This window comes from Tupaia chinensis, unplaced genomic scaffold (assembly GCF_000334495.1).
Source record: "Tupaia chinensis unplaced genomic scaffold, TupChi_1.0 Scaffold000088_1, whole genome shotgun sequence".
NCBI classification, from domain to species: Eukaryota; Metazoa; Chordata; class Mammalia; order Scandentia; family Tupaiidae; genus Tupaia; species Tupaia belangeri.
Genome location: NW_006159550.1, coordinates 6,067,394 through 6,081,048, shown reverse-complemented (window position 1 = coordinate 6,081,048; position 13,655 = coordinate 6,067,394). Strand labels below are relative to the sequence as shown.

General features: G+C 49.8%; 1 protein-coding gene across 3 annotated transcripts in view; it reads right to left on the bottom strand.

Moving 5' to 3' along the window:
* ELMO1 (engulfment and cell motility 1) overlaps positions 1 to 13,655 on the bottom strand; it is a 514,794-nt gene that overhangs the window by 486,417 nt on the left and 14,722 nt on the right. For all 3 annotated transcript variants that reach the window (XM_006143011.3, XM_027769765.1, XM_027769766.1), the window contains 2 exons: positions 2,167 to 2,207; positions 1,105 to 1,177 (listed from right to left, as the gene is read on the bottom strand). In XM_006143011.3, the coding sequence (XP_006143073.1) occupies positions 1,105 to 1,177; positions 2,167 to 2,207 (114 nt within the window). The remainder of the gene's footprint in view (positions 1 to 1,104; positions 1,178 to 2,166; positions 2,208 to 13,655) is intronic.

Here is a 13,655-nt window from a genome sequence, read left to right as displayed (position 1 = left end):
CGTGCGTGCCCAAAAATCCCTAGAGGAGAATGGAGATGGGATTGTGGCATGGCCACCCCTCTTGGGGACGCTTCCTCATTTTCCCACTCTCTCACTCTTTATCTCTCTGTCTCTGGCACGTGCATATGCCCTATAGCAAATAGAAAAAAAAATCACAATGCCCGCTGGAAAGAACAAGCGATTCAGAGTGTCCTTGGTCTCTGGCCAGCCTCTCCCGGCTGACACTGAAGGTCCTGGCCACACTCCGAGCCATGCGCTGCACCGCCAGTGGGAGCAGCAGACGGGGCAGCTCCACCTGCCCACCTCTGACCCCGACCCACGGATAACAACATGGTCGTCCGAGGACGCTGACCAGGACAACGCCCACAGGACGCTGGAGCCTGGGGTCACCTGCTGCCCGTCCTTCACGAGCTCTTTGCCCTGGCGTCTGGTCCACCCAGCTGTGAGGACAGCTGCTCCCCAGGCCGCTCCCTCCTCTCCTCAACACCACGAGGTTTCGGCTGCGTGAAGGCAGTACTGGCACAGAGCAAGTCACCGAGCGCTCCTTGAAACTGCCAAAATCTGTACTACGCTAGAAACTTCCAAAAGATAACACCACAGGAGCACAAGGGCCCAAATTGGCTTCTCGGCTCTAGCATCGAGTAGGAGATGCAGTCTGGCCACTTGTCTTCTAAGATTCGGCTTCCCACCCATTAAAGGCCAGCATTTCCATAGGACGGTTAGTCTGGAGGAAGAAATCGACAGAGACACGATCCACCTGGTTCTGCTCCTGGCACACAGTAGGACTCAGAAAATGCTACCGACCCTCCCCCTCTGGGGGGTTCTGACAGAGGAGGGCTTAACTAAGTCATTAAGTAGCAGCTAAATTCGGTACCCATGCAATAAGAAAAAGAGGAAATTAACACATTCCCTGTGAGCCTGCAAATGCTTGAAAGGACTAACTGAGGTCTTGCTGATACTGAAGTTGCGGCTGTTTGCTTCACAGACCCTGTTTTCCGGGCGATAGAGACAGACCGGCCCAGTGCGGACAGACGGAGGGAACACTGGTCATGTTTTGCTTTCCTGAAATGTGAGTGACCCAGATTAAATAAGCAGCTGACCTACCTTTTCTGTGATGTAGAAGTTGGAACTCTCAGCATGCTGCAGCGCGAAATACTCATGGTTGGCCAGGGACCACCTTAAACAGACAGACAGAAGCTGGTCAGGAACACAGCGGTGCTGGTTTCATCTCGATCATTCTATAGGGTTAGATCAATGAAATGCCCTGGGGTGGCACGGGGCCAGGCCCAACGCACCACAGCGTGGTTCCTTAAAATCACATCGCGGCCCGCAGACTAGTCGTTCTGTGTACGGGAGGCCTCGGCCCTATTCCCAGAGCACTGCTCACCTTTAAGCATTTCACCTTCAAGGCTTGGGATGGGGGGAGGGGAATATAAATTGAACCGTAAATCCTCCCTATTTTGATGGACTGGAGCAGAGGGAGGAAAACAAGGAAATGACTGCAACGGACATTTTTGCTAACTGGCCCCTTTCAGCCGTCTGTTTATTCTGCAATCTCCAGGCAGTACGCCTGATTGGAACACTTAATAAAGTATTCCGGTCTTCCGAACATTCTCGGGTGGTCTCTCTCCACACTCCTGCTGACAAACCTAAGACCGTGCAACTTCCACTTGTGCTTTTCCTCTGGATTGTTGACAGCGGCCAAAGGGAAGCAGGAAAGCACGTGCGGAATCCCACGCGGCCGTATGACCACGAAAACGCTTTCATCTTCTAGGAGACCTGAGCGTCAGTGTAGTTCCTACCAGATAAAATGTGGATTTAACCTCAGGAATCCTCACGTGTTCCTGTGGGGTCAGGTAAAAGGAAGGCGACTTCCCAAAACAAATAAAACCAACCCCACTGAGCGCAGGCCAGCCTTTCCCACTGCTGCCCTCTGAGGAGTGCGGCTGAATTTCTGATGGCAAAGGGTCCGTAACGTCTACACGGTAATTCCTCACGACTTCAGACAGGCCCGAAGATGGCTTATGAATGATATTCGGGTACTCCACTGCGGATCGTGTCTCTGCCTGCCGCCGTAGGACCGAGACCCGTCAGGCGAGTCGGATCGGGTCTCTGCCTGCCGCCGTAGGACCGAGACCCGTCAGGCGAGCCCCGAGTGAGACTTACCCATCACAGACTTCCTTTATGATTGCAGACAGCGGCTTTTTCTGCAAAACAACGAAAACGGAAATGCGTTCTGTTAGTTTCATTTCATCATTTTAAGTTAAAAAAAGAAGAACCCTGATAAAAGGACAGCTAAACAAGGAGACTACATTTGCTGTTCTTTGTCGTTACCAACAAATCTCATTTTCCTCAAGGTAGCAATCTACTAACCATCACCACCAAATGTATGACTCTTTTATTATTCTGCGACCCTTTTCTTCACTTAGCACTAACAGCTGAACAGAATCTGCATTGTATGTCATTTAGCCACTTTAGAATCCGGGTGAAAACGCGGCTTGCAGAGACGGCGTGGTAACAGAAGCCTGCAAGGCCCAGTGACAAGCAGCATTCCTCGGGAGGCACGTGGATGAGGAAGCCGCAGCTTGCTTCTATGCAGACAACCCTGAATTCCTGGTATTTTTATGAGAACGTGTTGCAAATGGAATATGACGCCGCAGGAATTTGTTCCTACGAGGTACGTGGGACCAGCAGATGGCACAGCAGTTAGGTCACTGGGCTCCCACATGGCCAACCATGGTTTGAATCCCAAATCCTGCAGCTTCAAAATCACACCAGGCACGTGTGTGTGCCCCCAGGCTCCCAGGAGGAGGACGGAGGAGCAGGGACTGTGGTGTGGCCGTTCACTCTAAATGGTAATTTCTCACTCTCCCTCCCACTGTCTCTGTCTCTCTCTCCTTCCCATAAGCACATGTGTCCAAAGGCAAAAACCTCTTTAAAACAAACAAACAAACATAAAAACAAAATACATAGACTTCTTCCCCCAGCCATGGCCCCAATAAATGCCCACCGCACGGCAGCTTCAGCTGGCACACTCGCGCGGCGTGCCAGGGCAGCATGTGTTGTGGAGTCAACTGGGGCCGACCACAGCTGCGCTCGCTCCGGACAGCCACAGTTGTGCTCCACCTGCCCCAGACAGCCGAGCAATGCCCAAACTCCCGCTTTAGATCCGACAGACTCTGCTGTCTCCTGGGTGAGGAGCAGTTTCTACCAAAAGAACAAAGCACAGGCGGCGAGGGGAAGAGAGGAAGAGGGATGAGAGAAAGCAGCCCTTGTCCTGGACCTTCAGATACAACCGGGAAAGAGCTGTCTCCGCACGTCTTCTATCTTTGTGGTATCCAGAAAGGGTTCTGAATCCAGAAAGAGACCAGTTCAATCCCGGCTCTGCCAGCTTGGCTGCAGTGTGAGCTCCATTTCCTCTACTTGCTGAATTTCAACTGATTTACCTAGAAAATGGGAATAGGACCCCTTGCCCCTCAGGGCTGCCCTCACTGAATTCCGAACATGGTTCCCCTGGTCCCTGCTAGAGGCTCCCACTCTGTGGAGTGTGCACACCCGGCCCCTGGAGTGCCTGCCCCTACAGTCATGAACACGGTCATGTGTTCTAGGACTCAGCCTCTGCCTCTGTCGACACAGGCAGCCAGGGAAGGGGCGCCTAGAGCCCAGAGTGGGAGGGTGGAGAGCTGTTCCCAACTGCGCAAGTCAGTCTCTTTTAGAATAAGAATAGAAACAGCGATGGGGGCCAGTAGGTGGAATGGTTGTTAAGGTGCTGGAGTCCCACATGGACAACTGCAGTTCAAGACCCAGACCCAAAGGGTTGAAAAAAAAAGAAAAATCACAAGAAAGAAAGAAAGAGGTTTTTTAAAAAAATAGAGAGAAAGAGAGAGAGAGAGATTGAGAAATGTTGAAAGAGAGAGACAGAAATAGTGAGTGAGGGGCCAGCAAGTGGCATGGTGGTTAAAGTACTGAACTCCCACATGGCTGACCTCAGTTCGAGTCCCAGATGGTGGCTTAAAAGCAGTCCATTTGCATGTACATGTGTGTCTAAAATCTCAGTAGGAGAATGGGGAAGGGGTTGTGGCGTGGCCATTCCCACTGGCGGGCAATCTCTGACTCTCTCTCTCTCTCTCTGGTGAGCACATGCACCCTACAGCAAAAACCTAAAGGAAGGAAGGAAGGAAGGAAGGAAGGAAGGAAGGAAGGAAATGGCGAGTGAGTTCTCCAGCGAGTCCCACAGTACATGAGTCCAAGGCCCCCACAGGAGCCAGCACACAGCCTGCAGCCACGCTGAGGGGCAGAGTTCTCTCATGACCAAACGACAAAGGGGCTTCAGAAACCACCTGTTCCCCTAGGGTGAGGGTTTTGCACCTCCAGCTGCTGACTCCTCTGGGCTATCGGGAGCTGGTGAAGGCTAACCCATCTGCCTGCCCCACATCTGACTACTTGCACCCTTGAAACCGAAGCACAAGGACAGGGCGGGGTTCAGTTCTCCCTTGTGTGGAAGCACACATCGGCCCGGGAGGCACTGCTGTGTCGGCAGGGGAGGCGGCGAGAACAGCTGTGCCCAGGAGTGACCTCTGAGCTGCCGTCTCCAGCACATGCTTGGATTTCCACCCCGATCTCATCCAGAGACGCAGGCTCTGGTGTGTAAGACAGATGTCAGAGCCAGCTCAGTGGCACTGTGGCAAGCGTAGATCCACACAGCTCAGGAGTACCAGAGCTCGGGCAAGGCTGGATCCATACCGAGGGTCACAGGTTTGATTCCCTGGGTAACCTGCATACGCCCATGAGTCTAGCTGGAACGCCTGTGTGGAGGCTGTGGCACGAAACCCTGTTGAGATTTTTCTCTCACTTTCTTGAAAGAAATAAACTTTAAAAATAAATCTTTAAGAGAAAAATGAAAGGTTCTGTTTCTCATCCTCTCTTTTGTGTGCGCATGCGCTCGTGCCCTCTGGCAATAAAAATAAATACATAAGTCAGTAAGCTACAAGTCAGATTCTCATCATAAAAAGGAGAAAGAGAGAGCAGTCTGTGGGGTACTGCCTCCAGAACATTCTAGAATGTACGAATGGGAGGAAGACCATGGAAGCAGAGCTCAGAGCCTCAGAGAAGAGGGACCACGCACGATTAGCTGCACATCCACAAGGCGGCTGCCCATCACGATGACTGTTATTTAAGGACAGGGCTGACCCTCAGCCCACTTCCTGGCCCTCCGTTCTTCTTTCTACCCCAATCAAACCTTAGGCCCACCTTGCAAACCCTCACCCCAGTGGCCTTTGCAGACGGCTTGCTTTCCTTTTCCAGGCAGCCTCGGTAGCATTACGACCTCCCGTCTTCCTCGAAGTGCCTTCCCAGAGCTCCTCTGACTCAGCACAGTACCTCCCTCATCCTCCGACCCTTTGGTAAGGTCCAAGAGACCCTCGTGGCTCCTGGTTTACTGACAGCTTCCCAACTGCAGGTTTCTGTTCTTGTCTTCCCCGCTTTGCCCTCAGTGGTCAGTTCCTCACGGGTCTCGTGCACTTCAACCATCTCAGGTCTCAGCTCTGGTCTCTAACACCCTTTGCAGATCTCTAAGATCTCCCATCTATGTCTGTTAAACTCATTTTAACTCTTCTCCAAGCAACTTATTAAACGTGCAGACAAAGTCAGCACCCCCGCCATCTTCTGCCCTCCATCACCCCAGCGTGGCCTTCTCCTCCGTCACGGCCACCGCGTTCCTTCCCACTTCCTAACTGTTCTCCTCAGCTCTTGACTCGCTGCCTCCTGACTCCAGCCCACCACCCTTACTCCTGCGCCCCAGCCCTGGCCCCTTGCCCGAGTACCTGCCCGGCACAGTAACTGCCTTCATTTCCAACCTAGTGCTCCAATCCTCGTCTTCGGCAGTCCCAACTAGACTGACCCACTTTCGGCAGTCCTTCCACGCGTATGGCCAGAGAACTTGCTCTCACCTTCTCCTCCCTTACCTTGCTTTTGACACTCACACGTGCAAGACACTAAGTGTCATCACCTCCTCCACCACCCATCCCATCCATCCAGACCCTTCCCGCCACCTGTGTTCAGGTCCCACAGCCAGATCCTGCAGATATGAGCACCCTCCAGGCTCCGTCCTCAGTCCCAATGCCAGCTCTAAGTAGGCGAGATGCGACCTGTGCCACTGCGCTCACGGCACGCTTCTGCAGTCGCCCCCGTGTGTCCCCAGTGATCATGACCTATACAGCAGGTATTCCTCAGCCTGTCACCAAGGCCTTCAATCAGGTCTCAGGAAGTTCCACTATGCTGTCTATGTTCCCATGATTCGGGGTTTTGCTGGTGATTCAAGGAAAAAAAATAAAACACCGAGCATCTCTGCTTTCACTAATGTGCCGTCTGCTGTGTTGAAAGGGCCCTCTCCAGCTCTAACACGGAACTGTTCCTACCACTTAGTATCCTGGCCAGCGCCACTCCTCTAAGCAGATGCCCTGTCTCCCTGGAGAGACGTAATTGTTCCCCGTGTGTACTTCCGACATGAACAGAATCAGTCCCGGGGGCTGCGGGTATCTCTGTCTGAGAACAAGAGGTTCCTTTCTGGGACCTCTCCGACCCTCAGTACTAGCTACAGAGCATGCAGGGACAACGGGCTCAATGTATTTACGTTAGATGGAAAAGTCACGCCCTCACTAACTCCCCTTTATAAAACAACAGCAGCAACCGCATGGGGCCAGCAGTGCAGCAGGGAGAACTGCTCTGGGAGGCTGGGCCACCTGGGTGAAGGTCTCAGGTTCCCAGCTCACACCTTTGATTCTCTCTCTTTTTTTGGAGAGGTTTTTGCTATAGGGCGCGTGCACTCACCAGAAAGACAGAGAGAGACAGAGAGACAGAAAGCGAGAAATCACCCCCGGGGGGATGGCCACGCTGCAATCCCTTCTCCTTCATTTTCCTCTCAGGATCTTGGACATGCACGTACATGCGCCCGGTGTGCGTTTAAGCCACCGGGTCCAGGACTAGAATTGCAGTCAATTACATGCGAATCCAGCGACATAGCAATTAACGCCAACAGCTGGTCCCGTCAGGTTCACATCTAACGTCATCTGGAGACGTCCCTGAGTACCCTGGAGTGACTCCTGGCATCAAGACCTTGCCGGAGGTACTGTCTCTGTGTGTCTCCATCTTGTCTGCACTCTCTGTCTCTCTAACTGATAAAACTCAACTTTAAAAGAAAGAATTTTAGAAAGCATAAATATAAAGCAGACTCCTTTAAAGGATAGTCTCCAGTGATCACCGTTGCCCGCGTCCCACGGTCAGCCGCTGCTGGGCAGCTCTGAGCAGCTGCTGGCTGTGACACATGAAAGCTGTCACTACCCTGCACAGAATCACTCTCGTAGGAGTTACGAGATTCATGGCTTGGAAAGGCACAGAGCAAGCCAGCTGATGGTGAACGTACTTCCACAGGTGAAGAGCAGGCACCAATCGAATGACTGTCACCGTCAGTACCCAGGGCTGACCGGGGTTCACACTGCTCTCCTCGCCAGACAAGACTGGCCGAGACGCTGCAGGCAGAGTCCTGGCTGGGTACTGCTGCTTCTCCCACTTCCTGTCCAGAGCCCTCATGAGCTCACTGCCTGACCCGTAAATTCCAAGCCAGACGCCAGGTCTGCCTCTGAACATTTTGGTGAACATTCGCCCAGAAGGTTGCATAAGACGTTTCCGGCTACGGGTCCAGTCCTTCCGGGCCTGCTGGGAGCAGGATGACACGAGCAGCCCACTGATGGCTTCCCGTGGACTGCTGGGTAGCCTGCCCTTCACTTCAGGGAGAGAAAAGAAACTCCAGTGGAGACTGAGGAAAACTGTGACTTCTCCTGTGACTCCGAATACTTGAAAGCAACTACAAAGTAATGTCTATGCTCTGTTTGAAAATACCTGAATTCACAATATTGAGGTAACATTATTTTATGCTTGAGTATGTTTCCACAGCATACACAAACCCTAACTCAGTTCCTTACGCTTTCTGTTTGAAGATGAAAACCATCGTCTCAGGCTCACAGTAAGCTGAGATCGGAAGGGCAGGAGTAGATTTTCAGGATCACAGAGGCTTGGATGGTCTCCAGGGTTCCACGGGCCTAGTGGCCCCCAAAACATTCCTCCTAGCAACGGTGAGGTCATTTTGCAGCATAAGAAGCTTTCTTCACTTGATATTATTCTGGGAAAATTTTAATGTTTGTAAAGACAGTTTTATTTGCCAAATGAAATATGCATTTCTATGTGACTCTGATAGGCAACGCCCCACCTGTCACCAGTAACACTCAAGGTACAGTCCCTTTGCCCCTTTTTACTGAGACAGGGTCTTACTACGTTCCCAGGTTAGCCACAGACTCACAATCCTCCTGTCAGACTCCTGAGCAGCCGGGATTACAGATGGGTACCACCACACTCAACAGGAAAAACTTTATTTTTTTAAAGGATTTGTTCTTCTCTTTTTACCTTAACTCTTATTCTCCAAGAAGTCCATTATTTAACTTTATTATTTATTTATTCATTTATGTATTTATTTATTTATTTTTAGAGAGAGAACAATTTTTGCTATAGGACACATGGACACATGTGCTTGCCAGAGAGACAAAAGTGAGAAATCACCCCCTGGGGGGATGGCCATGATGCAATCCCTTCTCCTCTGTTCTCCTCCTGAGATTTTGGGACATGCACGTGCCTGGCATGATTTTTTTTTTCTTTTCTTTTCCTTTTTTTTTTTAAAAATAAACTTATTTATTTTATATACATTCATTGTTTATCATCACAGCATACAAAATGTGATTTTCCTTCCAGAATACACTGTATTTTGGCTTACTCAAGGATATTACCATACATGTTACTGTCAACCAATCATTTTCCATTTCTTGTTTCTTAAATTATTTTTCCCTTTTCCCTTTGACTCCCTACTTCTCGCCCTCTGCCATTTCCCACCCTCTTCCCACACTGACTCTGGTGTCGATAGTTGTTTTCCATGCCTCCCCCCACACACACATTTTATTGATTCACCAAATATCTTAATTAATCTAAACACTCTCAGTAGTAAGTGCAGCTGATATATACAAACCTGTGAACGCATGTCTGACTGTCGGCATAAACCTCAGTGAGTGGAATTAACATACGATAACGTAGAACCTAGCTGTGGCTATACAGCTTACTGTGGTCATTAAATCGCTATTTATATATGTATTTTATGTATTTTTAATCTCAAGAATAACAGTACTGGCATGATTTTCAAGTCGCCAGGTCTGAGACTTGGACTGCGGTCAGCTACTAAGGGGTCCAGGACCTTAACCACCACGCCCCCTGCTGGCTCCAACACTCTCATTTCTAAGCCGGATTCTCCTGTCAGCCCTGCTGGCTCCTTCTGCAGAGCATGAGAGTCAATCTCAGCCACATTTTCCACTTGCTTCCCTTTTATCTCCTAGAACATATGACGTGATCGCTCTCCCACTCAGGGCACATGTGCCTTTAGGTACCAAAGGAACCTCCTCATCCCTCCCACCAGCAGGCCCTGGTCGTTTGTCCAGGAGGTGGCCATCTGGCCTGCCTGCCAGGAGGCTCCTTCCCGGGAGCCCCCCAGCTGTCCTCCCTCCCCCCCCCCCGGGGTCCGGCCTCCACTGAGGCTGAGTGTGGCGGTGCAGCCTGCTCAACCACCTGCCCCTGCCTGTTGGCCATGGCCTGAGAAGCTTACCTAGCTCGCCCGCCCCCCGCCAGCTCTGCACCGGGTTCAGCCTGGACACTGCCTGCTGGAGCAGGCCTGGCCGCAGCCCGAGTGCCCGAATTCCTGTTAGCAACTGTGGTCAAGGGCTGCTCTTCTCTCCTGGGACCTCCGTTTTCCTGGGCCATGCTTGTCCCTAAATGGGCATTGCCCAGAAGAGAAAGCCTGTCTCCCTCAAAAGTTTATTCATGTCAAATGGCTTTTTTGTTTCAGTTTGCTATGAGGTACGTGTGCTCACTGGAGAGAGAAAGAGAAGGAGAGTGAGAAAGCAGCCCCAGGGAGGTTGGCCATGCCACAATTCCTTCTCCTCCATTCTCCTTTTCAGGATTTTGGGCAAACTGTGATTTTCAAGTCACCGGGTCTGGGACTCAAACTGTGCAGTTTGTCATGTGGGATCCAGCCACCTTAAACTTCACTACATTTCTCGGCCTGTCAAATGCTTTTTAAAGACATAAAAAGCTAATGAAATGACATGAAGTAAACAGACATCAAAAAAGCATTTAGATTGATTTTTTTTTAAGGTTTTTACCCAAGGGCACACGGTAAAAAGACAGAAAGAGACAGAAAGAAACAATGAGAGGAAAGTGAGAAATCACGCCCCAAAGGGTTTTATCGTATATTCATTCTACTCGACATAATCCCTTCTCCTCTATTCTCCTCCTGGGATCTTGGACACACACGCATGCGCCCAGCGTGATTCTCAAGCCACTGGGCTCAGTACTCGGACCATGGTAGGCTACGTGGGAGTCCAGTGCCTTAACCGCACGCCACCTGCTGGCCCCTAGACTGATTTTTTAAAATCAACTACTTGCATTTCTCCATCCTCCCCTGTCTTTAAGCTCTTGAATAACTTTAGAAAGACTTCCTGGGACAGAACGTCAGCTTCTGTAGTCCCTGACTCTGTAACCTGTGGCTTGTCACTTCTCTGGGTGCTCTGGGCTCTCGAGTTTCCCGCGCATGGGAGCTTTGTGAAGATCGGCTGCAACACTGATAGAAAGTCCTAGAGGGACAGATGGTACCCAGGAAGACATTACGGAAGTGAAGAATAGGTTCTGTCCTTCCTTATATCCCCTATCTGGATACTTCACAGGTTCTTAGCAAAACTGCTGGCTAAAGAAATTAAATATATAATGGGGACCAGTAGGTGGCATGGTGGTTAGGGTGCTGGACACTCCTACATGGCCGACTGGTTCGAGTCCCGGACTTGGTAGCTTACTTTCTCACTTTCTCTCTCTCTCTCTCTCTGTGTGTGCCTCTCTCTGGTCAATTTAAAATGAATGAAAAAAATTTTTAAAACATTAAATAAATAATTAAAAAAAATGGATGGATAAATATCCCACTCCTCCCCTCCCTTCCAGGGACTGCAGGCCTTGGTGCTGCCTCTGGCGTTTTCCACATCCCGTTCTTTATTCTTACACTCATCGTAGTGCTTTGTGCCAATGAGATCACGTTTGCTCTGAAGGCAGAGGTTGCCCCTGAGACACTGTCACCTCCCGGTGTGGCCGTGGGGCTCTAGTGAGGCGTGCAGTTAATGGACATGGATAAGAACACATCTTTGTTCAGAATTTCAGCTCTCAGTTTTTTGTGGTCTTTTGAGGACTGCCACGGAAGCCCAGATAAGCAGCTGAAGACAGCCTCCGATGGGCAGGACAGAGCAATCCCCAGCCTCCACCACTCAGGCGCCTGCCACCACCCTCTCCTCGCAGTCCTCTAATTGCAAAACTGCTTTCCACAAAGACTTGGAGTTTTTGGTCCCTGCCTTTAAAAAGCCTTTCTCCAGCGCTTTGAAAGGAGCTGACAAATGCTTTATTCTGACACTTCGGGGCGGTACAGCACAGCACTGGGGATTTGACTCTGCTTTTAGAGATGGAAATTCATTGAACATATTCTGCACAGCAGTTCCGAGGAATGTTGGCATAGGAAGAAAAGAAACCCAGCTTCCACACGGCAGGCCACCGCGGAGAGAGAACACGCGTGTTGGCTACGACTTGCACAACACAGCGTGGAGAAACTTCCACGTACGATATCTTTCTAGTCCCCAGAGGTGTCTCACTGTGCTAACGGCACCAGTCCCTTTGTCACCATTCGATTCTTCCTCTGACAATCCTCATGGCTACCCCCAATACTTTTGAGCCATGCCTTTTTTTTTTTTTTGGAGAGGTTTTTGCTACAGGGCGCATGCACTCACAAGAGAGAGAGAGAGAGACAGAATGAGAAGTCACCCCCCCCAGGGGAGATGGCCATGCCACAATCCCTTTTCCTCCGTTCTCTTGGAATCTTAGACACGCACCCGGTGTGAGTTTAAGCCATCAGGTCCAGGACTTGAACCAAAGTTGACCACATGGGAGTCCAGCGACATAGTCTTATGCCATCTGCTGGTCCTGAGCCATCGATTTTGAGTATGGAGAAGCCGGGCACCTTCAGTATCGAGGAAATCAAACTTGCTCCAAGAGAGGTGTACAGGTTCCGTTTCCTACTCACACCCTAACACATCCGGAAGTTAATGACAGAAGCCATACCTGCTGGGGGCAAATTTAGCTGGTTCAGGAAAAGCAAGTATTTGACAACAGGTGCAGTGTGACTCCTGGACACAAGATCCCAGGAATCATCAACAATGACAAACGGGGCCACCGCCACCTCGCTGAGGTAGTCAGGCTACGTATCACACTCATTTTAAAAACTGAAAGATGACGGCCTATACCACATTTTTCACGACAAATGATGATCCCTTTCAAAATAGTTTACAAAAATGACTTGTTTCAAGCCTCATGGAACTAATTAGATATTATATTTTACCAAGATAAAGTATAATCTTCGTGTCACAAAAAAATGTTGGGTGGTATAGACAAGCCAAGACACAAACAATTAGCACCCGAATCTACTAATGGGTTAAAAGCAAGTGGGCGTACCTGCAATCTTAGATATTCTGAGAAAGTAGTGAGCAGAAACTGTGCTGATAGAAAATGACCCAATCTTAAAGACAATGCCAAAACGAAGCCCTCCTTGCATCACTCACCACCTGCTGTGTTCTCCGTCCTGCTCCTGGGCTGTTCTATACCATCCCCATCAATGTTCCTGATAGCTACAACGAACAACTTGTTTTCCAAAATTTCATTATCTCGGACGGCAAGGACAACCCCTCGCCAACTCCCGAATCTCCTTCGAGCTTCTTAATGTCAGCCTTTTCCCAGAAGTACTTCCAGATGACTCCAGACCCACGGGCAGGCCCTTTTACCCAATCACTCCCTTGTATAAAGTGTTCCTTTTTAGGCAGAAGTGAATGGTTCACACTGTGAATCAACTCAGGCCTTAAGGTCTGACTGCCTTATGAAATAAGCTATTTACTTGTGTCAAGTTCATATAAGAAAGGTTAAATGTATTTATCTGCACAGTTTAAAAATTAAAAGGCAGACAGGTTTGGGCGGATAAACGGAAATGATCAACTCATGGGCGGATGCTCTTCGACTGGGTAAGCAGATATGGAAAGGCCAGACAGGCTGTGAAGGCCAAATAGGGCTCGGGTTCAATTTAAAGGAATATGAAGGTTGTTCAGCTGCAAAAAAATAAACCTGAGAATGGAAGTAAGATGGCAGTCAAGAGCAATACTAAAAGGAGCCCTTGGCAAAATCAGCATTAAGAAGTGAGTTCACATTTTTCATTTTCTTTCTCCTTTGACTTCTTGTCTCTCTTTGCCACAGAGCTGGTCTATGCAGTTGTGAGCGGATGCAGTAATGCAATTTACCCTTCCTTCTTGGTCTCTTATGGGTGAGACATCTGCCAGCAGGTACTGGAGGGCATGGACTTCCAAGTCTTAGTCACTGTCCCATTAGTGGGATGGTGGCAATCTGAGGCAGAACCATAGCCTCGAAGAAAAGTCAAACAGCCTTTTCAGGAAGGATCTGAAATATGCAAAGAATGGCCACAACCTCAC